Raw genomic sequence first — 26,419 nt, forward strand, 5'->3', positions numbered from 1 at the left:
CCACTCCCCGCCACATTCCAGTTGTTCCCATCCCCCACACCTCCTCCGCCGCCGTCAAGCGCCCCAGTGGCACTCCTGTCTCGTCTGCTCCAAAAAAGGCTCCGCCTCGTCCCCCTTCCCCCACCCCTGATGCCATGGATGTCTCCCCGCCCGTCCCTGCCCCCTCCTCCTCCTCCTCATCTACCCCCTCCTCCTACCGCTACCTCCTCTCCCGTCCGGATCCCTCCCTCCTTGAAGCCCAGAACCTCACCCTCTTCCTTCGCCAGAATTGTCCTGGTGCCCCCATCTCCCTCCTCACTCCTCGCCGTGATTCGGTACTCATCTCCTCCCCCAGCCCTACCCTCCACACGGACCTCCTTTCCCACATCCCTATCACCCGCTTTGGCCCTCATGCCTCTCTCACCCCTGCTCCCTCGCCACCTCCCTCCCACCAACCCCAACCTCCGCGTCGCCCGCCGACCCTCACCACCGTGATCACTCGGCTCAGTCCAGTGATCACGGAGGAGGAGGTGTTGGCGGAGTTTCAGGCCCATCCCCATCTGGAGGTGCGTGCGGTTCGCCGGATCCATAAAGCTGCCGGCCCCACCTGCCTCATGCGCGTTTTTTCTGAGCACGCCCCCTCCATAGACCGTCTCCTGAAGGAGGGTGCCCTCCTCTTTAACCAGCGTTATAAAGTTGACCCCTCCCGTTCCCCTCCTCAATCCCTCCGCTGCCAAAGGTGCTTGCGATATAATGCGCACCCAACATCTGAGTGCCGCGAGGCCCCCACCTGCCCGTACTGTCGGCAAGCCCACTTTTTACGGCACTGCCCCAATCTCCAGTCCCCCCCCCCTCCTGTAATACCTGTAACCTCCCTCATCCCACCTACTCCCAGAAGTGTAAGGCCCGACCCCCTCCTACCACTCCTGAACTCACCGTTCCTGTCCGCCCTCTGGACGCCCCCACCCCTCCTGGCAACTCCCTTCGCCCACCCCCTACCGCTGAGGACATCATCCGATTCCTCACCATTGTCTTGCAGAATGTACATCCTTTTCAGCGCCCACACACCCTCCAACAGATCTCCCTCGCCGCCCGATCCGTTTTCCACCTCAAAATGTACGCCACCTACTCTAACAACCAGGCCCATTTCACCTTCTCCCGTCTTGACACCCTCGTTTAAATCCCTGTCATGGCACGACAGCACCGTATCCTTTTCAACAACATCTGCTCCCTTCCCGCCAACAAGAACCTCTTTCTCCATACTCTTGCCACCCACCGCGTGGACGCCTTCCTCCTTAATGAAACCTTCCTCCAACCCCACCACACCATCCACACTTCGCCCTACCTCCTCCACCGCTCCGATAATCCCCTCCCAATTGCGCGTGGCGGAGTTGCCATTGGGCACCATCGCCAGATCCCTGTTTGGCTCCAACCTCTCCTTCCCGACCCCACCGAACACCTGATCCTTAGTCTCTTCTTCCCTGGCCTTACCGTTACCTGCGCCACCATCTATGTCCGCCCTAACGCCCCTATTCCCTTCGACTTCCTCTCCCACATTGACCGTACCTTCCCCTCCTATGTGATCGCCGCCGACCTCAACATCCATAGTCGTTCCGCCGCCCAGTTACGGCGGTGGCATCGGTTCCTCTCCTCCCTTCAAGGCGACCTCATTCCCATCCGCCAGCACACCCGTCCCGAATCCATCTCCACTCCTGATGTTATCCTCTCCTCCCCCAACCTCGTTGGCCACATAACGGTGGATGTCCTGGAGCCTATTGGTAGCGACTATCTCCCTGTCCTCCTCACCGTTTCAGACGGTCGTCGCCCTCGCCCCGACCCTCGTACTGACCCTCCCCCTAAGTATGTCCACGACTATTCCCGAGCCAACTGGAATGCCTACCGGGATACCCTTTCCACCCAGGTCGATAGCCACCCTCTTACCTACCACCACCCTGACGATGTCACCCATGCCGCCTCCTTTCTCCAGCAGACCTTGTCTGAGGCCGTGGAGGCCCACGTACCTACTGTCGCCATCCACCCCCACTGTCCTACCTTACCCCCACAGGCTGTTCTCCTCCTCCGTGAATCCCATCGTCTCTACCGTGCCTTCCTCCACACGTGTGACCCGGACACACTACGACGCCACCGGCAACTCCAGCAACACATTCGTAATTTGCTCGCGGCTAAGAAACGCCGGGACTGGCGACAGACATGCACCCGTTTAAATGCTACCCTACCAATCAACTCGTCCAAGTTCTGGTCGGCCTTCCGTCGCCTTACCGGAACTAAACCCTCCCCCTATTATCCTCTTCTCCATGATGATCACCCTTTCCCTGACTCCCTTAGTAAGGCCAATCACTTTGCCTCCTACCTCTCCGATGTATTTTCCATCCCCGATTATCCCCAGTTCGATTACTCCCTCTTCCCGGATATCCGCGATCGAACTGACACCTCTTCCCCTCCCCTTGCTCCTGGTTTCCAGTACTTGGACAGCATTGCACACACGGAACTCAATGCCCCTATCGCTACACAGGATCTCATTGCTACACTCCGCACAAAACGCAACACCGCTCCTGGTCACGATCGTGTCACCTACCGTCACCTTTGTGAAGCTCCTGTCTCTTTCCTCTCCACCCTGGCCAGGCTCTACAATGTAGTCCTGTCCACCGGTTACTACCCCGACCTGTGGAAAACCTCCCGTATCATCATGTTCCTTAAACCCGGCAAACCGCCGTCCGCCGTCTCCTCCTACCGCCCCATCAGCCTTACCTCGGTCTTCAGCAAGGTCCTGGAATCTGTCCTCACCCACCACATCCACCAGCATCTCCGCCAGCACCGCCTCCTTCCCGTCACCCAGTGTGGCTTCCGGCCGTCCTTCTCTTCCGACGACCTTCTCCTTCACCTCACTCATCTCCTTTCTGAACGGCTTAATTCCCGTCGCTCCGCAATCTTCCTCTCCCTGGACCTCGAACGTGCCTATGACTGCGTATGGCATTCCGGTCTCCTCTTCAAGCTCCAAACCTTCGCCCTTCCCATTAACTACGTCCGTCTGATCGGCTCCTTTCTCTCCCGCCGGCCTTCCTATGTCACCATCCATAACTCAGATTCCTACACCTTTTTCCCCTCTGCCGGTGTGCCCCAAGGCTCCGTCCTCTCCCCCCTTCTGTACCTTTTGTACACGGCGGACATTCCGCCGCCGTCAGCCCCCGTCCACCTTCTCCAGTTTGCCGATGACACCACCTTCCTTGCCCTTGCCCCCACCCTACAGCGCTCCCAACACCTTCTCCAATCCCATCTTGACCGGTTCACCGCTTGGTGCAACCAGTGGCTGCTCAAGGTCAATCCCTCCACAACCCAGGCGATCATTGTAGGCAAAACCACCCCTTCCTTCCGCCTCCTTGATTTCTGCATTACCATCTATGGCCGTCCTATCGCCCTCACTCCCACCCTTAAGTACCTTGGCGTCACCCTCGACCGTCACCTCTCCTGGACTCCCCACCTCCGGACAATCCAAGCCAAGGCACGCTCCCGACTCAGTCTCCTCAAGCTCCTCTCCGGCCGTACGTGGGGTCTGGACCCCTCCACCATCCTCCACACCTATAAATCCCTCATCCGCCCTATCCTCTGTTATGCCCATCCGGCTTGGATCTCCGCCCCCCCCTCCCTTTTATAAATCCCTCCAAATCCTTGAACGCCATGCTCTCCACCTCGCCTATCGCATCCGTCTCCCCTCCCCCACGCGGAGTCTGTATGATCTCATCCCCTTCCCCCACCTCCTCCTTTTCCTTGAAAGGATACGGATCCTGTACACCTCCCGTAAACTCGACCCTCCTCACCCGCTCGTCTCCCCGATCCTCACCCACCCCCGCCCGCTGCCGCGCCTGTATTCCCATGTCCCACCCGGTCACCATCTCTCAACCCTCCTTACCCTCTCCCAAGGTGGCTTCCGCCAGCTCCCTCTCCCTGATGATGTCCTCCTCCCCTGCATCTACCCCTCCTATCAACTTTGATCCTCCCCCCCCCACCTCCTGTATCCTTTCCTTTAGGCACCCTCTCTCCCCCCTTTCCCTTCCCTTCTCTTTCCTTTCCCCCCTCCCTCCTACCCTCTCCCCGGGCTTCCCCTCCCCCTTCCTCCCTCCCCCTCTCTCCTTTTCCCATGGCATCTCTGCTCTCCCCTCTCCCATTTCCCCTTCCTCCTCCTCCACCTCCTCTCTTGGCAGGTCCCCAGACTCGTACACGCTCAGTGAACATTCGCGCGCCGGAGATCATCGCCATCAGTGTTTAGTGTGTGTGCATCGTTTTTGTGTTTCGTGCAGTTACAACTCAACTGTTCACCTGTGCCGTCGCCGTTCTCCGTGTTTTGTGCGCCGTGTCTCCAAGTGTTAGTGTTTTTTTCGTCCAACGTGAACGGCTTCTTGTTTATTGTTTTTTGTATCTCCATTTTTTGCCCGCCGTTTTTTGTATTGTGTATATCACCTCTCTGTCATGTTTATTGTTCCACTTAAGGCTGAAGAGCAGCGTACTATGCTGCTGCCAGCCCGCCTGTATAGGTGATAAAAACTACAATAAAGGAAAAAAAAATCAACGCACCCATTAGTACAGTGCAGCGAAATTTGGCGTCAGTGGAACATGGCAGAAGACGACCGATGCTAGTGTCTTTGCTAACAGCACATCATCTGCAGCGCCTCTCCTGGACTTGTGACCATATTGGTTGGTTCCTAGACGACTAGGAAACAGTAGTCTGGTCATATGAGTCCCGGCTTCACCTGGTAAGAGCTGATGGTAGGATTCGAGTGTGGCTCAGACCCCACGAAGCCATGGACCCAAATTGTTAACACCACACTGTGGAAGCTGGTGGTGTTTACATGGAATAGACTGGGTCCTCTGGTCCAACTGAACCGATCACTGGCTGGAAATGGTCATGTTCGGCTGCTTGGATACATTTGCAGCCATTCATGGACGTCGTGTAACCAAACAGCGATGTGGCATGCCACTAGGCCACAATTGCCGGCTCAATATTTCTGCGGCAGACTTCTAACAACTCTTTGCGTCCATGCCACATGTAGCTGTTGCAATACGCCAGGCATAAGGAGGTTCGACACGGTATTAGGAGGTAATCCGTGACTTTGACTTTTGTCACCTCATTGTACATTGTAGCGTCACAAATTCATAGGTCATTTTTGAAGGAACCAGAAACCGCAAGCCTACAGTGTAAACTACCAGTAAACGCTATTAATCATACGAAGAAGTAATATTCTTCCAGAGAATGGTCTTCAAAAGTTGCCGCTGTTGTGGAAACGACGGGAATGGCTCAGTAGAACGAATTCTCTAAATGCTCGTTCTGACCTGGGTCCATCCGATGCACTGTCGCCACCCAAGGTTTTCTTCGTAAGCTATTGACCAGCAGGAGTAACTGTCACCTGTTTTGAAGCACAGTCCGCAGAATATACTTGACACCCAGTGATGGTAGGGAGAAGTTAGCAATGGAAGACGCTTAACATTTCACACTGAAGACCAAAAGAATGAATAGCATTTCCAGCTGTAAGATTCCCATGAGAAGGTGCCAATATGTGAGTTTTTCTGTCACTGACGCTATCATTACTAGTCCACTGCGGAAAGCTGCTCATGCTCTTTCATAGTAGGCCAGGGGGTGCAAAGCACAGAGTTATGTTTGCATGGTCAAAGATGGAGCACAGAGAAGAGAAACGCTAAAACTTAGCGCCTTGAGAAGATCTGGCCCTCTCTAAAAGGTAAAAGCGGAACGACAGTCTTCAAGAAGCAGAACTGTAGGTAGTGTAGGGAGATCTCAAATGGAAAAAAAAAAAAAAAAAAAAAAAAAAAAAAAAAAAAAAAAAAGTGATTTTAAACGTTCATCTACTGACTGACAATCAGAATTTATTATTTGTATGTTTAAATTTTTATTACCACTGGTACATCTTTCTAGGACCTTCAGAGCCATGTCTCGTCCGTCACTCATCATTTGAAGCGTTATTTTTGTATTTTCTCCTTGTGTTTTGCAGACTTTAAGAAAGTTTTTGCTACAAAATTGCTGGGGCTTTCGTGGGAACTAGTTGACAATTGCCTATTGACTTCCAGCCCGCGTTCTGTTTCAAAATTTTGTGTGCCGATTTTTTTGACGTTTTGCCAGCACGAGTGGCTGGCATTGTCAAAGCTTCACTCTCGATTGCTTATGACGGACCATCACTGGAGCGTGAAGCCTTGAGAATGCCAACCACTCGTATTGGCGAAACGTTAGAAAAACCAACTGCCGAAGAACCAGGGACAGAAGCCAACAGGCAGCATGCCAGAGATTTTGTTTTCTGGAACGTTTGAATGAAAAGAAAAAAAAAAAAAACAAATACCTCTAACAAGTGTTTCCTATTTGAGAGGAATAAAGATGCACAACGAGTTGAAGTGCCTACACATATTTGTCGTATTTACGGGGCGGGTGCCAATGAAGAAAGTAACGCAAAAAAAAAGTTCTGTCGCATTAGACAAGGTCACTTTCAAGTGAATGATTCGCCAACTTCGAGAGGACTGTAGGAGTTCTATGAACACTTTAAACCATGTTGACAGTTAACCTGATAATTAGCGGTTCGTTATCAATTATCACGTGAACATGATCGCCCATTCCTGTTAAAGAATGTTCATTGGTATCGAGAAAAGGTGTCTGACATCAACACGAAGAAACAAAGAAATTACTGTGAACCTAACAAATAAACAAGGCTCCGCACAAAAGTCTCTGCGGATTCACAGAAGATGATCTAAGGCTGGTAAGTGGAAAAAGGCGCTGTCATAAACTACACAGTGTTTCTCACCGTGAGACAATAACTGCTCACATCTTTTACCCAGAACTCTAGACACCTCACTACTGCAAATGCAGAAAACAAACAGAAGATTCCAACAAATGCTGGTGCAATACGACAGTGCATTCCCGCTTATCGCGAAACCAAAGAAGCAGCTGCCCAGCGTATTAGGTGCAGGATAATCTCACAGTTCCGATAGTTTCCCCATCTCGTGATCTCAAATTTTCACCTTTTTTATTTCATGATCAGTAACTTCGTGGGAACTGCACTCATAACAAAACTGCTTTATATTTTCTGAGCCGGGTCTTGCACAACTTGAAATACGGATCTATGTACTGATGAAGCTGAGAAATTTCTACGGTGTTCGGTCAGTCGCATATAATAAAGTGCGCAGCTCGCGGTCTTGCAGTAGCGTTCTCGCTTCCCACACACAGGGTCCCGGGTTCGATTCCCGGCGGGGTCAGGGATTTTCTCTACATCGTGATGACTGGGTGTTGTGTGTCTTTTATCATCATTGACTCGCAAGTCACCGAAGTGGCGTCAACTAAAAAGAACTTGCAATACGGCGGCCGAACTTCCCCGCATGGGGCCTCCCGGCCAAAAATGCCACACGATCATTTTTATTTCATTTCAACCCCACAGCAATTTCCTCGATACCAAAAAATAATCTGTTTCTTTTTTTATAGTCGATGTCTTTGATAAAAACTGATAGTTGGTGATCAGTGCTAGTGTCCTAATTCTTATGAATTGAGTGCGAACTATTTGAAACTTCCTGGATCATTAAAGCTATGTGCCGGACCGAGACTTGAATTTGAGACCTTGTCTTTCGCTGGCATGTGCTCTACCAACCGATTTATACAAGCACTACTCGCAACCCCTACTTGCCGCTTTACTTCCGCCATTACCACATCCCGCCAACCTTCCAAACTTCACGGAAGTTCTCTTGCGAAATTTGCGAGTCTAGCACTCCTGAAAGAAATTATACTGCGGAGATATAGCTTATCCGTAGCCTGGGAACTGTTTCCGGAATGAATTCTTCACTCTGGAGCGGAATGTGCGCAATAAAAAACTTTCTGGCAGATTTAAACTGTGTGCCGGACAGATAGTCAAACTCGGGACCTTTGGTTAAGCCATATCTCCAGAATATCCTTTCTTACAGGAGTGCTAATCTCGCAACTTTCTCAGGACAACTTCTGTGACATTTGCGAGGTATGAGATGAGGCAAAGGTGCAAGTAAGGCTATGAAGATGGATCGTGAGTCGTTCATGGGTAGCTTAGTTGATAGAGCACAAGGCCGTGAAAGACAAAGGTCCCAAATTCGAGCCTCGGTGCGGCACACAGTTTTAATCTGCCAGCGGACACGCAGCTGCAGAGTGAAAAGTTCATTCTGCAAACTATTTGTTTGTTTAAGTAGTCATAAATATTTGGTGCACGACATATTTCATAATCGATTCAAATTTGGGCTTTTTCTGGTGTTATAACTGTGATACGCCTCTTCTTAACTACATCCCCATAATTAACCTGGATTGATCAATGTGTCGATTTATTGTTGAATTCATGTCTGCATGTATGATGGAGTACCGTGCTCCCGATGGTACATCGAACGGGATCCTTTTCTGAGGGTTCAGTTTATTAGAGGGACTGGTAGGCAGGTTAGGTACCGCCACAAGAACCATCTGAACTGCGGACTGTCTTTAGAAGAAGAGCCTGGGATTCATTTTGAGCAACGGGCTTACCTCACGCCTTTTTGGCAGCAACAATGGAGAAGAAACGATGAACAGAGAGATATAGAGTGCGCATGTTAGATAGCTGCCAACAAGTGATGCAGGAAATTTACGTGCTAAAAGGTTAATAGACCGTACTCCGTTGAGAGCTCCCGATAGTGAAGCGCAGGACTGTCGACGAGAAGAGGAAAACCTTTTATGCACCTGTGGTAAGTCCAGAAAATTGTACGTTGCGAAGAAGAAATATGTCAGTATTGTAATTATCTGTTACACTCATCTATCTATACTACCAGAACAGATCACGAACGGTAGTTCTGTAGCTAATCATTTCTTTTCATCGTGGTATAAATCGCGTGTATCAGTACCAGTTGTTACCGATCGTATTCGCAAAGTTTTTAATCGGACAATTTTGTTCACGCTCGAAAGATTTTCGATAAAATTCCGCCCGACTCTTAAGTCGCTGAGGAACTCCTTTACAGATCACGGAAAGCTGTAACTTGCCGAGAAACGAGTTCCGACGTGAAGGTCAAAGATCACTATCGTAAACTGCTTTAATTCAATGACGAGCAATTTGTGGCGTTATAGCAAGACAGTGCACCACTTTAACCACGCCTCATAGCTTGTTACGTTATCGTTCCTTCTAACGTGTTACGATTCTGTTGTAATCTTGCTAGGGAAGTTGGCTAAAGGCAATATTAGAGGAGCAGCATTGCATACTTCGCTCTGACCGCTAAAGTACGTTTAGAAGAGGCTGTGCTATCTTTTGGAACACTACCGCTATTCTGCCCGCTACTGCAGGGATCTGTAGCTGCACTGCGAAGTAGTGCAGTCTGATAAGGCGCCACCAGGGACAGGGTTCGTGACTTATCTCAACGCGCTGTGCGTATTTCATTTGGCGCAGATAACTTCGCACATACGGGAGAGTCAGCCCTCTGGCATGTTAGCGAGGTCAGCAGCGGACTTCTACTCTGCAGAAACTTAGCCTCACTTCCGACGTTTTGTTTCTGGAGTGCACTTGACCTACCTGGCACGCCTCCTTTGTCAACGTCCTAAGAAATAATATTTATGTTTTAGTAGCGCAACTTATACGTTCAGTTGTATTTGAACGTATACAGTCTTTACCTGACAATTACGTTATGCCGTTTATGCCATGTTACTTATCACGTTCATTACATTTTTAGTTGCTATATTTTAATGCACACTATTAAGAAACTTTTGTTATGGGAGACTAGCGAGTAGGTAAGATCACAAATCAGACTTATCGAACGACGTACCAGATGGTCTCATAGCATGAGAAAGACCGGGTGAACAGACATAGATAGATAGATAGATGGAGAGAGAGAGAGAGAGAAAGAGAGAGAGAGAGAGAGAGAGAGAGAGAGAGAGAGAGGATTCACATACCACACTAGCCGCCAAGAAGGGAATCTTTTATTGTTTATATTTACTGTTTAAATATTAATATAAAGCTCCAACCGTGCTGATACCGCTACTTGCACTGAGAACTTGTTAATAATAATTTCAGTATCACTCAGTTCATCGGGAAATGCTAGTTACAAATGTGGCAACACACGAACTAGGATGTGAAGTGCAACTCCACGTAAAGACGGAATTACTTGTTAAATTTTTCTTCGCAATACATATTTGTGCGATCTCATGTTGATTCTAGGATCATGTGAAGTATTTGTGCGTTTTGAGGTGCTCGGCAACAAATGATTAACGGTAGAGAATCTTGTTATGAATATTAACGACAGACTAGCTCTCAGAATTTTTTCTGCTATAAATAGAAATAAAATCCAGTGGCATCCCAATACTCCGCAATTTCAGTTTTAATAGCACCGAATTCTTCCCCATTTGCCACTTCATTATGCACTGTTTACTGCATGCACTTTACTGCCTGCGGCCACTGGAGAAGAAACCAAGAGGACAGGTGTGCAAGTTGCCTCCATTTATGCTACGGATAGTGAGTGTGGATGTTATTTACTGAAATCCTCCGTGATGGTTAGTCCTAGCACATCTTTTCCGTGGATTGAGGTGTACTCAGGAGCCCACTGTGGAGTATTCGAGGGTAATAATTTGAATCTTTTGGGAATTATACTTGACGTACCCTCATGAATACTTTCCAACCTATCCTGCCGATGAACATGTGTTTCACATGTCATACAACAAAATATCATTATTCAGTTATGTCAAGTATTTTTTATGAGGTTATGAAGTTGAAAAACACAACAATAAAATCGTATTTTAATGTCTAAGGCAGTACGATGACCTTACAATAACTATTGTACTAGGTTAAAGTTGATGTTTTAGCGGTCTTCAGCCTGAGGACTGGTTTTCTGTAGTTCTCCACGCAAATCCGTCATGTACAGGCCTCTTCACCGTCACATGTGTATTAGGATCTGCATCAGTTTGAACCTGCATACTGCGGTCATCCCTTGTTATTCCTCTACAATTTTTAGTATCTCACGCTATTCTCTATTACCAAATTAACTATTCCTTGTTCACACAAGATCTGTCTTCCCAATCTATTCTTTATTTTATGCCTCACCTTTAGATTCTCCAACTACCCATCTACTCGCATCTTCAGCAGTGCTGTGGCAAACTGCATTTCTTAAGCTTACCCGTACTGCTCGTCGTCTACGAATTACTTTTATGTAAATCTAAACTTTGTGAAGATAACACCAATAGCCTAAGTCAGAGTTGTAACAGATTTTTTGTTTCTGTGTCTTTATGATTGTCAAATACTTTGCTCTTTCCTGAGCAAAATTTTTTTGTTTTATGTACATAATTTTTAAAATTGGTTTGTGTCTCTATTACAAAATGTTCCTTTTATTTAAATTGTGTTAAATATTTGCGTGCTAGATTTACTTTGCGAAAGAGAGTGAGAACATTGTAACTATCAATTTTCGTTTGAGTAAAAGCAAAATGTTTGTGAAAGAGTGAATAACAGTAATCGCTTGTCACAATATATGTGAGATTGCTCTCATGTGACGTAAATGGAGGAGAATTCATTTTGAAACACTTAAATGTGTTTCTATTTTAAAATGATAATTTGAGTGTCACGGTACCGAAATAGTAATATTGTGGAACGTTTAGCATATTATGGGTAGCGAGTGCGATGTGAGCTGTCAGTGTCTTGCCATAATAACTGTTCACACGACTACTACTACTTTCTGCTCGGAGAAAACAACAGATGTATTAACTTTCGGTTTACCGCGATCAAGATAAACCTGTACAGTTGATGAATATCAGTGGTGATTGAAATGAACATAATGAGCGGGCTACATGGTGGCTGTATAGGGATCATCGACGTGGGAATTCGATGTTCTTCAACCACAACTAAGTGACCCATTACATTTAAAATTTTAAAAGTTTGGGAAGCTCTCCCTCCGCAATATACCGCCAAAATAATTAAATTTAAAATTATAGTTCTTACGAATAAATATTAGGCTTAGGGTATTCATTGTTGGATAAAACTTTCGAAGACGTCCGAAACCGAGTAAAAAACATAGAAACATGTTACATACAACATTATGTATTACTGAAATGTGTGAAAGATGTGTATCTACTGCTACAAATCATAAAATGAAGCTTATCACACAATGAAAATAATATATTTCTTTAATGAACAATTTCCCAGTTGCGAAATAACTTTGGCAACCAGAGATGGTGACTGACTATATAAGATGCCGGAATGAGTGACAGACTTTCGTTCGATAAACATCATCGTGATGTTACCTGTGGGAAGGTACATGGCGGCACAATGAAATGTAAATATTAAAAAATGCAATATGCAATATGCAGCTACATTCGTTATTTTATTATCGACTGTTCATTTTAGTTAGTTAAGACCATCCACGGGTCATAAAACCTATTCAACAATGAATTCCACAACTGTAATTCTTACTCAGTCTGATAAGTTCTGTTAAACCATTACAATTGTGGAATACACAGTTGAATTGGGGTTCATACCAGTGGATGGTCTCAAGTCGACTGAAATCGATAGTCGTTAATAAAACAACTAGCACAGCTATGTTGTATAATGCAGTTCTTAATATTCTTAAAAGCTGTCTAACACCGCCAACACAAAATACATATAAATATATGAAAGTAGTGACTGTTCCGAAAGAACAGATACCAATGATGACCATGTAGCTTCTCTAGAAAGAAATGATAATTAATCGAAACCCTCAGCTGCCAACAGGTGTTGTTGATATACTTCAATAGAGACAGCTGAAAATGCGTGCCCCGACGGGGACTCGAACCCGGGATCTCCTGCTTACATCGCAGGCGCTCTATCCATGTGAGCCACCGAGGGCACAGAAAATAGCGCGACTGCAGGGACTTATCCTTGCACGTACGATGATATATAATGGTGGAATGGAACGTTTGAAAAAAAAGTAGACTCTGCTCTTATATCTCAACCTAATCACCACTTCTGAAATCGTTACAGCATTCTCAAAATCTCATGCGCCATACATCGCATAATGCCTAACTGTAAATCAATTTTACTGTCTTTTTTTTACGAAATAATATCATAACATATGCCATTTAGAGCATATATTTTCCACAAGAGGTGAATATCTGCTGCGCTTCTAAACTGTACGGTGTTCATCGCATGTTTAACCTTAAAGTAAACAAGCGCTGGTGCAGCACTACTAGTGATTGATTGTGGGCTCAGGGCACCTACGCCCCATCTTCTGGTGACATGGAAATAGGCCCCACTTATGTATTAGTTATTCCATTGTTCAGACACGCGCTACATAATGAGGCACGCGAAAGAAGTGAAATCTCACTCTTTTTACAAATTAGCGTGTTACATCTTTAATACATATAGTTCTTTCACTCATTTTTTGTGTCACACCACTTGTGCTCATGCGTCTTGCTAGTATACGCTGTGAATACGTGTGAAAGTTGCTTCTTGTTCTGTGGTAAAACTCAGACGAGGAAAACCGTTAAAAAGTAGCGCAGCAAGAAGTATCCTGTGCTTAATGTCTTCGAGAAACTAAAAAAATCCATCGTTACAGACACGATAGATTTCAGAAATAATATCTGAGTTTACCGGAGCATCTGTGTTGCGTGTAAACTGAGGTGACAAAAGTCATGGAGTACCTCCTAAAATCGTGTCGGACCTCTTTTTTCCCGGCGTAGTGCAGCAACTCGACGTGGAAAGGACTCAACAAGCCATTGGATGTCTCATGTAGAAATACTGAGCCATGTTGCCTTTATAGCCGTCCATAACTGCGAAAGTTTGCCGGTGCAGGATTTTTTGCACGAAATGAATTCTCGATTATGTCCCATAAATGCTCGATGGGATTCATGCTTAGCGATCTGGGTGGCCAAACAATTCACTCAAATTGTCCAGAATGTTTATCAAACCAGTTGCGAACAACTGTGGCCCGGTGACATGGCGCATTGTCATCCATAAAAATTCCATCGTTGTTTGGACACATGGCTGAGAATGATCTCCAAGTAGTCGAACAAAACATTTTCCAGTCAATGATCGGTTCATTTGAACCAGAGGACCGAGTAAACACAACCCACACCATTACGGACCTGCCACCAGCTTGTACAATGCTTTGTTGATAACTTGGATCCACGGCCTCGTGGAGTCTGCGCCACACTGTAGACCTACCATCAGCTCTTACCAACTGAAATCTGGGCTCATCTGATCAGGCCACAGCTTTCCAGTCGTCTAGGGTCAACCGATACGGTCAGGAGCCCAGGGGAGGCGCTGCAGGCAATGTCGTGGTGTCAGTAAATGCACTTGCGTCGGCGTCTGTTGCCATAACCCATTAACGTCCAATTTCACCGCCCTGTTCTAACGGATACATTCGTGGTACATGTCACGCCGATTTCTGCTGTTATTTCCCGCATTCTTGCTTGTCTGTTAGCACTGACAACTCTACGCAAACGCCACTGCTCTTGATCGTTAAGTGAAGGCCATCGGCCACTCCGTTGTCAGTGGTGAGAGGTAATGCCTGACATGTGGTATTCTCGGCACACACTTAACATTGTAGATCTCAGAATATTGAATTCTCTCAGGATTACGGAATGGAATGTCCTCTGCGTCCAGCTGCAACTATCACTCCCCATTCAAGGTCGGTTAATTTAAGTTGTGCGGTTACAATCACGTCGGTAACTTTTTCATACGAATCACCTAAGTGCAAATGGCAGCTCCGCCAATACACTGCCCTTTTATACGTTGTGTATACGATATTACCACCATCTGTATATGTGCATATCGCTGTTCCATGACTTTTGTCACCTCAGTGTTTTAGGTGAGCAGAAAGGGAAAGACAGTACAGATAAACTATCTACTCCTGGCAAGATGAGAAGCCTGCAATTACGTGTAGTGCGAAAATGTGATAGTTTTGTGAAAAGTGCTGTGTGGTCGGAGGTGTATGCTGAAAAACTGCTTTTTATTTTTTCAGGTTGAGAGTCACGTCTGTTTGCAACAAGCACAGCATCAATGAAGAAATATCAAACAAAGTCACCAAAGGTGAGAGAACAGTACATTAGCAGCAAGATAAAACTCTGATAAAAAAAAAAAAACAGACGCGTGAAATATAGAGGTTGTCGTACCTAACTTGACGCCCACAAATAACTTTTTTTCAAATATTTCAAATGGCTCTAAGCACTATGGGACTTAACATTGCCGGCCGAAGTGGCCGTGCGGTTAAAGGCGCTGCAGTCTGGAACCGCAAGACCGCTACGGTCGCAGGTTCGAATCCTGCCTCGGGCATGGATGTTTGTGATGTCCTTAGGTTAGTTAGGTTTAACTAGTTCTAAGTTCTAGGGGACTAATGACCTCAGCAGTTGAGTCCCATAGTGCTCAGAGCCATTTGAGCCAACTTAACATTTGAGGTCACCAGTCCCCTAGACTTAGATCATCACACACATCCATGCCGAGGAAAGATTCGAACCTGCGACCGTAGCAGCAGCGCGGTTCCGGATTGAAGCGACTGGAACCGCTCGGCCGCAAACATTTTTCAGAGGCAAGCAAATTTTTGAAATCCTCAGGTTGTGCATTAACAATTATGATTGATTTACTTGTAACTTTGTTATGAAGATAAGAACAGAAGCATCATATTCTTGAATAACACCATATATTTTTTATTCGGTACTCCACTTCGAAGGATGCCACTTTTAGAATGTTCTGACAGATTGTAAGTTCTTATACAATGAAGCGAAAACTAAGCTTCCAATGTTTCTGAAAGTTTGCGATAAGCTTGTATTGCTAGTCTGACATGGATTTTTAGTACAAAAATCATGAAAAAACCAAGACATATTCAGCATGTGAAGAGATGAAGAGATGAATTTGGGAACAACTACCAGGAGAGGCCGGGAAATAAACAAATACAGCAGAGAAAAGAAGTGGACGACACAAATTCGTCTCGGAGGAAAATGAGGTGGCGAAGGACAGGACATATAGCCATGCGAACGGACAGCGAATAGACCAAGGAGGGTACTTACAAAGTTTTTTGCTGGGTTCTGAGAAATAAGAGGAAACTGAGACGATGATGGGAGTTGGGTAGATGACATTGGAATATTTAGAAACAATGTGGATACTATGGCTGAAGAATTTGATGCATCGGGACGTTTGGAAGAATTATTTATTCTGATATGCAAGACCAATGGCAGCTGTTGTTGCTGGTAGTGATGATGCTGATGATGACTGATACGAGGTAAATAAACAAATTTTCCGCGGACTGCCGATGATTGTACAGTTCTTACCTTTTCCGTTTTTTACTTAGACGGACAAAAGGACATTTTGCACTATATTAAGTTGGTATCATATGCCTTTTGAGTGTATACATATTGCCCTTGTGGCATCTCTTCTCAAGTCGCAGTTTTTAGATCTAATGTGGGACTTATATCGTCATTACCGACTGTATAGAGTCTCATTTATACCAAACGAGTTTCACTTTATGTAACAGGTAGATCAGTGATCTTTGTTGTTCTGTTTACATGTAGATGTAAAGAGATGACAAACAGCTGTCGTGTTGAAAATCACATTTTTTTGGCTTACATTATTCGAATGTGTCGTACTATACGCAGATGTCCAGTTTTAAATGCACTGCGTTGCACTAGCCACAATATTTTCTCGTTTGAGTGTTTTGGCTTATATGCTCACCATCACCTATTGGTTTTGTGTATTTTGAATTTCGTTCCGATGGTGTGGAAAGGAGAGGGGGAAGAGGTAGTGACATGTTGTAACTTGTGTGTGCGAGTCTGTGAGCGTGTGAGTGCCTATGTGTGTACGTGTTTATGTACAGTTTTTTACACATGTGACGGAGAATGGGATAGGAGGGTGGGGAGGAGGGGAGGAAGAGGGAGGGGAAGGCTATGTGTCCTAGCCTGTGTGTGTGTGTGTGTGTGTGTGTGTGTGTGTGTGTGTGTGTGTGTGTGTCTGTTCTGATTATTACTTTGCTAAAGCTTTTTATTGTGGCACTAGTGTGTTTGTAATCTCGTTAAACTGACACTTAAATAAAATCACAATTGTTACAATGATCAGTGACAATGTGCTTAAATAAAGGGAAGAGCGTTTGGTGTGAATAGTACATTATGCAGTCGCGAAAGACAGCAGAAATCCTCATATTATTTGTAAATGCCGTCCGAAGGAACAGATACCACGCGTTCATATAACTGAGTTGCCTCGATGGACAAAGCATGCAGCACCTTTAGTGCAGATGCACAATTACGTTCGACCTCCTGCGGGAATCTCAAACTATTGAGCAAGCAGGACATGGACGGGGACTGCAGATAAGAGGGGCTAAATGAAAATGTGCGTTGGCCGGGATGTGTGACGAGATAATCCTCGCAATTGCGATAAAACCTGTGTCGGGATGGCGCTATGGTTAACACAGCTGCGTAATAAGCAGGAGATCCCGGTTTCGAATCCCGGTCTGGCACACATTTTCGCTAGTCGCCGCTGATTCCACATAAAGTCCCGATGCAACTGACATCAACATCATTTCCTACCCTTTCTTTTCCTTACGCACCCCCCCCCCCCCCTCCACCTTCAATTTTCATAGAACATTTACCAGTTCACATCTTATCCGACTGTATAAGTAAATTAACAACAACAACTCACCAATTGGATAGTAGGGCAGCCGTGGGTAATGGCGCCCCTTGCTGTCCGTATAGCCTCGGATAAGCCTGAAACACAAATAACAGCGTGTTAGTACACTGCTACAGGAGATTACTAAAACTGTTAAGGGTGTATTCTGGTTTAATGTGGCAGATGTAGGGCGGAACATTATACAGAACAAATGCTCCAGGTGTCAGCGTAGAAATTTGTGGTAAGTTACTATGGGACCAAACTGCTGAGGTCATCGGTCCCTAGACTTACACAATACTTAATCTAACTTAAGCTAAGGACAACACACACACCCATGCCCGAGGTAGGACTCGAACCTCCGACGGGGTGAGCCGCACGAAACGCGGCAAGGCGTTTCACACCGCACGGCAACCTCGCGCGGCTCTCAGCGTAGATATCAGCTGTCAGCGTAGATGGTTGACATTAAATAGCGTTTAAAACCTATCTACGAGCATTGTTTTGGCATGAAAAGCGAGCCGCATCTCAGCATATTCTCAGATGTACAATCTCGTGGAGATACTTATCTTGTGGGCACTGATTTGTCCAAGGCTGCTGGTCTATGGTTTCATGTAATGTTTGATGTGATCATACATTTCTAAATTATAAACAAAAACTTTAGGTAATGTTTGTTTATTGTTATTCAGAAGAAAATAAAACAAAAACCGCTCCATCTCAATATGCTGGCGTCGTCAGCGTTGCTACTATACCCTTTCGTAGTATCGAATCATCTGAAACTGTTGCTTCTGTCAGTCTGCAAGTAAATGGCTTAACTCACTGAAAACTGTCCACTTTCAGCCTAGGCAGCTTCAAATGGTTCAAATGGCTCTGAGCACTATGGGACTCAACTGCTGTGGTCATAAGTCCCCTAGAACTTAGAACTACTTAACTTAAACCTAAATAACCTAAGGACATCACACACATCCATGCCCAAGGCAGGATTCGAACCTGCGACCGTAGCGGTCGTGCGGTTCCAGACTGTAGCGCCTTTAACCGCTCGGCCACTTCGGCCGGCTTAGGCAGCTTCATTTATTAAGATGGTTATGGCGTCAACCAGCAGTATGTCAAAATTACAACATGCTCTAGAAATCAAATTATGAGTGTATAATTTCAAATGACGCTAAAGGGCAGTTGTCATTGTGATTCAGTGGACCAAAATATAATTCAGGAACAGTAATAGATTGCCTGTTTACAATATATTGACTGAATATGAATGGGGCAGGGATAGAAGTACTAAAAACATACAACACATATAGCTACAAAAAAGTCAGAATAAAAATGAAAGAGAGTGTGGTTTATACTGGGCGTCTCCCCTAAGAGGCGTCAGGCACATTTTCTCTATTTTCTCTGGTGTTTCAACAGATATTTGCAGTTTAGTTTTTGCGTTGTGTAGCAGGAATCAGATCAGATAAGTACTGCTCCTCACATCTTTCTTCCGACGTCCAGTGTCGACAGACACTGTCAGTTTGTTTCTCGTTTTAAGAAAATTTCTTTTTCAATCGGGATCTTTCGTACCCATTTGATATAGCGCACCAAAATTAGTCTGTTTTATCGGTATGTATCAACTGGGACAGTAAAACACTATAAATAAATAGCAACGTAGCAGCGACTCAGCGCTTCCTGCTTGGCAGTAACAGTCAGCGCGTGTGAGAGCAATGCCGTGACTTCTGGAGGGCTGGTTTCCTTCGAGTTTTACTGTCGCTTTTGATCCATATCGATAAAACTGATGTTGCACTAGACTAATCTGTGGTCGCCCTATCGAATGGCCGCATACACACATCAAAAAAAGTTTCGCATCACTTCTGTTCCGAGAGTTTCGGAACCTGTACAGAAAATTGTAGCAGAGATCAACATAAACATGATTTCCGCCCTTTTTATTGCTCACGAAAACCACACACTGCATGTTGTACCACCATACAGCGAGACCTTCAGAGGCGGTGGTCCAGATTTCTGTACGCACCGGTACCTCTTGCCCTCTTGCATTGATGCATGCGTGTATTTGTTGTAGCGTACTATCCACAAGTTCAAGGCACTATTGGTCCAGATTTTCCCACTCTTCAATGGCGATTCGGCGTAGATCCATCATAGTGGTTGGTGGGTCACGTCGTCCATAAACAGCCCTTTGCAATCTATCCCAGGGGTGAACGACAGCTGCGGAGATGGGTACTGGCGAACAGACGTGCAACTGTAACTCTTGCTCACCTGACAGCCAGATGAACCATGGGGCTAGCAACAGTGTCCATCAATGACTTTTCGGCGAATCTTACTGCGTACACTTCCCAGGATTTCTGAAGATAGACGTTTATTGTGGATTTTGTATCACAGACACAGTCCCGTTGACTGTTCAGAGATGTAGCTGAAAGTATATTGTACCAATATTAGCGATCTTCTGTTCTAGTTCATTCGCATACTGAACGTGGGACAAATGACTATCTATACGCCTCTGTGCGTCCTAATCTCTCTTACCTTTTCCTCACGATCTCTACGCGATATATAAGGTGGTGGCACCATGGCGGCCACACAGTCTTCTTCGAACATATGGGATTTACCCAACAGACTGTGTTCCATGAAATATTCTTGGGCATTACTGTTACGCTTCCATGTTTCCTGTAACGACCTGTCACGACTCTAGCAGCATGTCTGTGAACTCTTTCGGTGTCTGTTATCAGGTTTACATGGTGGGGACTCCAAACACTGGAAGGCTACTATAGATTTGCCGACACTTGCGTCTCGTAGGTGATCTGCCTTTCAGATGCCTACACACTTCTGACATCGTCAGTGTGAGAGCAATCTGTAGTATTATGAACACTGAAGAAATTTTCAGCTGTCAATATCGCTAAGATCTATTCATGTAGATAACCGATTTCGACGGTTCTCTGTTGCCATGTTCGTATCCGCAAAAGATAGGACAGAAAATGCAAGGAAACAGCATCTAACATTACAGCACACATAATTATATCCAAAATTTGCAATACATAGGATAACAACATACTTATCTTCACATCATTACACAATCTTCTCCTTCAGTACAGTAAGTGGTGTTATACAATGTATATCCATGTTGGTATCGAGAGCTATTCTTAGAAGACGGCATGTCAGTTTTAAAATAACAGCTACGCACACACATGTTATTGCGCCGATTACAAGCGCTCACATTCATCACCTCTTCACAACCGAGAGATTCCAACGCAAACATCTTTAGTGATGCATTGGATCATCAGATGGCGCAGTGGTATTACGAATTGATATTATCGATTAGGTGTGAGCACTTGTAATCAGCGCAGTAACGTGTGTGTACATAGCTGTTATTTTAAAACTGACATATCGACTTGTAGTATAGCTGACGACAGCAACGTGGGTATACATGGTATATACCACCACTTACTGCACTGAAGGAAAAGATTGTGTGATGATGTAAACATAGTATGCTGTTATTCCACGCATTGCAGATCTTGTAAGGTGTCAGGCCAATCCAACACCTTCCATGAAAACCCTGACATGATAAGCAAATCCAGCAGTATGTCACATAGCTCCGAATAAATCGTGACATTAAATTAACCAAAGTAATAAGAGTAACGAGTGAGCAAATGGAATACCACAGACTAACACAAGGATGCCTTAATGCATGTCATACCTTCCCACCGTGAGACAGACGCAGTTCCGAGGGGAGAAACGAGAACAGAAGCCGAGAGCAGAACCGTGTTAAGCTGGAAGGCCCTACGATAAGGGACGGACGGACACCCACGTCACCAGCTAACTGCTAGGACCACACCACCCGCAAGTTTTTAGCGTGAGACTTTTTCGCGTCTCTGTTACGTTAGGACCACCCCCCAGCCCATGTTAAAAGATAGAGCCCTCCAAAAGAACAGTATAGATGTTACGATAACGCTAAAAGGACCACACCAGCTGCAAGTTTTAGCATGAGACTTTTTCGCGTCTCTGTTACGCTGCAAACTTTAAAAAACATTGCCCCACCTCGAAAAGTATAACGTTTCTGAATGGATGGACAGAATTTTTGTAGGCGGAGCTTAAGGTTAACATTGAGACCCTGATTGGTCAGATGAAAACACAGCCAGGTAGTTTTTTTTTAAACCAACTTCGGTAAATTGTAGTAAGGAGAAGTTAGGACAGAGTTACTTCCGAGACGGCGAGGTGATCGGAGCTGTGCTGTCCGCCGCCCCCTGACGAACACCGACAAGGTAATGAACGCACGCGATGCTGCATAACAGCGCATAAAGCTTCACTCAGAACTGCAGAAGTCTCATCTGTTACACCCCCTTTTTGCGTAATACTAGTGTCGATCGTCAACTAAAGCTCATGGTGTTCACATTTGCCACTTGAAGTAAAAATCTGAAACGCGATGATTTTTCTGTTGTATAGTTATTGAGAAGCCACATCAGCCACTGTAATCTACGACAAGTTAGATAAGTAATTAAAGATAATTGAGGGTAACTGTAGACCATTTTGATGGTTTTCTCTTTTGTGAAACTTAATTTAAACCTAGATTATAGATGTGATATGGCATAGGTCATCCTTCGATCCATTGTAGAACTTTGAAACCCACTCAGGGAATATTCGTTCACATTTTTGTTGAACGCAGTTGGTTTTTACCATCCTGTATTAAAACATTTCCTTTTATCAATAGTGCAATTTATAAACAATGTTTTGTGAGTAGAATAAAATTTCCAATGGTAAACTTAACTGCTTTTTCGACGTTATTTTACCAGCTAACTAAAAATAGGAAAGCCTTGAACCCCTTCCACTAAATTTAGTTAGTATTAAGATTCTTTTACAGGGAGTGCAGTGGTGCTGGCGCTGAAATCATAAAGTATTTGATTATATCATCGCTAGTCTGACTGAACTCTTCTGAATTCTACATGTCATGTGTGGTCTGGCGTCTCCTTACCAGCAACAGGTCCCAGGTTCAAACTAGTCAATTCCCTAAAAAACACGCTCAGAGCGTCGTTGCGCGAAAGTTGTAGGGAGACACGAAAGAAACGTAGGTTTGAAAACTCTTCTTAGTTTACGAAAGGCTTAATAGATCGTTTTCACTCTCTTTTTATTCCTTTTGTTAACATTCTAGTCGTTTTCTTCAACTCGTCTAAATAAAAAAAAAATCTCTTCAACTGGTTCAGTAACATCGGTGTTAATTTGTACTACTTCGTTTTTAATGTGTTGGTTGTACATTATTTTTATCTGTTTAGTTTATAGACCAGTGTCTAGATCTACATTCCGAATGCCGCCTGACAGGGGAAGGGGGGAGAGAGAGGCTACTTCTCGTACTACACTCCCGGAAATTGAAATAAGAAAACCGTGAATTCATTGTCCCAGGAAGGGGAAACTTTATTGACACATTCCTGGGGTCAGATACATCACATGATCACACTGACAGAACCACAGGCACATAGACACAGGCAACAGAGCATGCACAAAGTCGGCACTAGTACAGTGTATATCCACCTTTCGCAGCAATGCAGGCTGCTATTCTCCCATGGAGACGATCGTAGAGATGCTGGATGTAGTCCTGTGGAACGGCTTGCCATGCCATTTCCACCTGGCGCCTCAGTTGGACCAGCGTTCGTGCTGGACGTGCAGACCGCGTGAGACGACGCTTCATCCAGTCCAAAACATGCTCAATGGGGGACAGATCCGGAGATCTTGCTGGCCAGGGTAGTTGACTTACACCTTCTAGAGCTCGTTGGGTGGCACGGGATACATGCGGACGTGCATTGTCCTGTTGGAACAGCAAGTTCCCTTTCCGGTCTAGGAATGGTAGAACGATGGGTTCGATGACGGTTTGGATGTACCGTGCACTATTCAGTGTCCCCTCGACGATCACCAGTGGTGTACGGCCAGTGTGCCGGCCGGTGTGGCCGTGCGGTTCTGGGCGCGTCAGTTTGGAACCGCGTGACCACTACGGTCGCAGGTTCGAATCCTGCCTCGGGCGTGGATGTGTGTGATGTCCTTAGGTTAGTTAGGTTTAAGTAGTTCTAAGTTCTAGGGGACTGATGACCTCAGTAGTTAAGTCCCATAGTGCTCAGAGCCATTTGTACGGCCAGTGTAGGAGATCGCTCCCCACACCATGATGCCGGGTGTTGGCCCTGTGTGCCCCGGTCGTATGCAGTCCTGATTGTGGCGCTCACCTGCACGGCGCCAAACACGCATACGACCATCATTGGCACCAAGGCAGAAGCGACTCTCATCGCTGAAGACGACACGTCTCCATTCGTCCCTCCATTCACGCCTGTCGCGACACCACTGGAGGCGGGCTGCACGATGTTGGGGCGTGAGCGGAAGACGGCCTAACGGTGTGCGGGACCGTAGCCCAGCTTCATGGAGACGGTTGCGAATGGTCCTCGCCGATACCCCAGGAGCAACTGTGTCCCTAATTTGCTGGGAAGTGGCGGTGCGGTCCCCTACGGCACTGCGTAGGATCCTACGGTCTTGGCGTGCATCCGTGCGTCGCTGCGGTCCGGTACCAGGTCGACGGGCACGTGCACCTTCCGCCGACCACTGGCGACAACATCGATGTACTGTGGAGACCTCACGCCCCACGTGTTGAGCAATTCGGCGGTACGTCCACCCGGCCTCCCGCATGCCCACTATACGCCCTCGCTCAAAGTCCGTCAACTGCACATACGGTTCACGTCCACGCTGTCGCGGCATGCTACCAGTGTTAAAGACTGCGATGGAGCTCCGTATGCCACGGCAAACTGGCTGACACTGACGGCGGCGGTGCACAAATGCTGCGCAGCTAGCGCCATTCGACGGCCAACACTGCGGTTCCTGGTGTGTCCGCTGTGCCGTGCGTGTGATCATTGCTTGTACAGCCCTCTCGCAGTGTCCGGAGCAAGTATGGTGGGTCTGACACACCGGTGTCAATGTGTTCTTTTTTCCATTTCCAGGAGTGTATTTACGAGGCCGGCCGGTGTGGCCGTGCGGTTCTAGGCGCTTCAGTGTGGAACCGCGCGACCGCTACGGTCGCAGGTTCGAATCCTGTCTCGGGCATGGATGTGTGTGATGCCCTTAGGTTACTTAGGTTTAAGCAGTTCTAAGTTCTAGGGTACTGATGACCCCAAATGTTGTCCCACAGTGCTCAGAACCATTTATATTTACGATGTGACGAGTAGCTCAAGAAGTTCACCACTAATCTCGTAATCAGATGTTATAACGTTCCCCCCCTTTGTTGTAAGCGTTATCTTATATTTATCCACTTTTAAAGAAAGCTCTCATTCATTACACTGAGTGGCAATTTCATCAAATTCTATCTGTATGTCCTTACAATCGTCCAATGACAATACTTTCCTGCAAACAACAGATTATAACAAACGAATGCAACTGAATAACCCAACTGTCATAAGCCTTCAGTCACGTTTTTATTTCACCATAATTTCCGAGACGAGTAGCTACCTCCGTTTCTTTTTTAAATTAAATATGGTTTACCAAAGATGATAATAGCATGATGACTTACACATTACGTAGTTCTGTCAGTGTACAGGGATACTCTTTTCTTTTACTCGTAATTTTACATATAATAGTGCGCAACTACTGTAAAAGGCATAGTGCACACCCGTAGTTTTTAATGATGTTCTGCTCTCCCTAGCACTTCATATTTAGTTACCAGACTAGTTTCAATGGAAGCACTCTGCTGACGCCAAATTTTTCTCAACATCTCTTTAGCCTTGGTGTTTAAAGGTCACTGCGTTCTATTTTCAGGTGGCCCATTCAATTAATATAACCGCGCGAGCTTTCTTTAGTCTAGACTTGCGTTCTTGTTACCTTGCCAGCATGACGACCTGCAGTAATTTCGCACTCGGGGAAAGAAGTGCGTTGTGCGTGTTTAGAATAACACCTGTCTGAGACTAATTAATTTATAGGCAATGCGGATTTAATCTTTTCTCCCCAGTGAAAGCGTATTTCAATGTATGGTAATTAAAACATCGTTACTTGCTCTCCGAAACTGCTAACTTAGAAAAAAATGCTAAATCTGTGGTTTCAAGAAAGAGAGAATGAATTTTTATATCTACAGTACTGGATGGTTGATTCGATACAGTACTGAAGACAGAGGACACTTTTGTAGCATATAAAGCATATTATTATTGAGAATTATGTCTGTTGGAAACCTGAACGGTATAAACGTATTTCATTTAACGCAGTTACGTGCACATCTTTTCTTGTTTACACAGTGTTAGTGTTAGATGCAATCTGAATGCTTGACTTTCGTAGGTAAAAGTAATTCTATACCTGCCCAAAAAGAGATAATACATCCCTCCGAGATGCTAATTGTAAATTACTGCATTAATTGCTATTTTACTATTTATTTCTGAAAAGGAATAAGTGAAACTTCAAGTTTTTTGTTCTTAAATAGAATTCAGCTCTAATAGTCAGCTAAAGATTTGTGTCGCAACTTGGATGTGTTTTCATGAAGATAGTCTCCACGCGGTAAATGATCCTAGTAAATATGAAAATGTAATACGCGCAAAAGCATATGTTTAAGAATGAGCGTTCAAATTTACAATTTTTACCTCTAACCTGAAGCACGTTGTCTTTACAAATGTCTACAGTAGTCTTCACGTCATATAACAATAGGGTGATAGAAACCTTCAATCCTCAGAATGAACAAAACATATCAGTTTTACTTTTTTGTTTTATTTTGTATTTACTCCTGCGTTTTGTGTTTATTTTTTGTCTCCCCAATATTTGCTAGGCACTTTCGTACATGGCGTTAATCACTAGGCAACACACGGTAAACATTTCCGTGACGAGGAAACTGTATTCTGTATTTACAAAAATCCGTCATTGTCAATGTTTCC

At 45.4% G+C, this 26,419-nt stretch overlaps 1 protein-coding gene across 1 annotated transcript in view; it reads right to left on the reverse strand.

Annotated features, from left to right (window-relative positions):
* Nucleotides 1-26,419, reverse strand: part of LOC126260817 (uncharacterized) — a 955,955-nt gene that overhangs the window by 229,367 nt on the left and 700,169 nt on the right. The window contains exon 3 of the mRNA XM_049958191.1: nucleotides 17,604-17,668. Coding sequence (XP_049814148.1) covers nucleotides 17,604-17,668 — 65 coding nt within the window. The remainder of the gene's footprint in view (nucleotides 1-17,603; nucleotides 17,669-26,419) is intronic.

Source organism: Schistocerca nitens, chromosome 5, assembly GCF_023898315.1.
Source record: "Schistocerca nitens isolate TAMUIC-IGC-003100 chromosome 5, iqSchNite1.1, whole genome shotgun sequence".
In the NCBI taxonomy this organism is placed as follows: Eukaryota; Metazoa; Arthropoda; class Insecta; order Orthoptera; family Acrididae; genus Schistocerca; species Schistocerca nitens.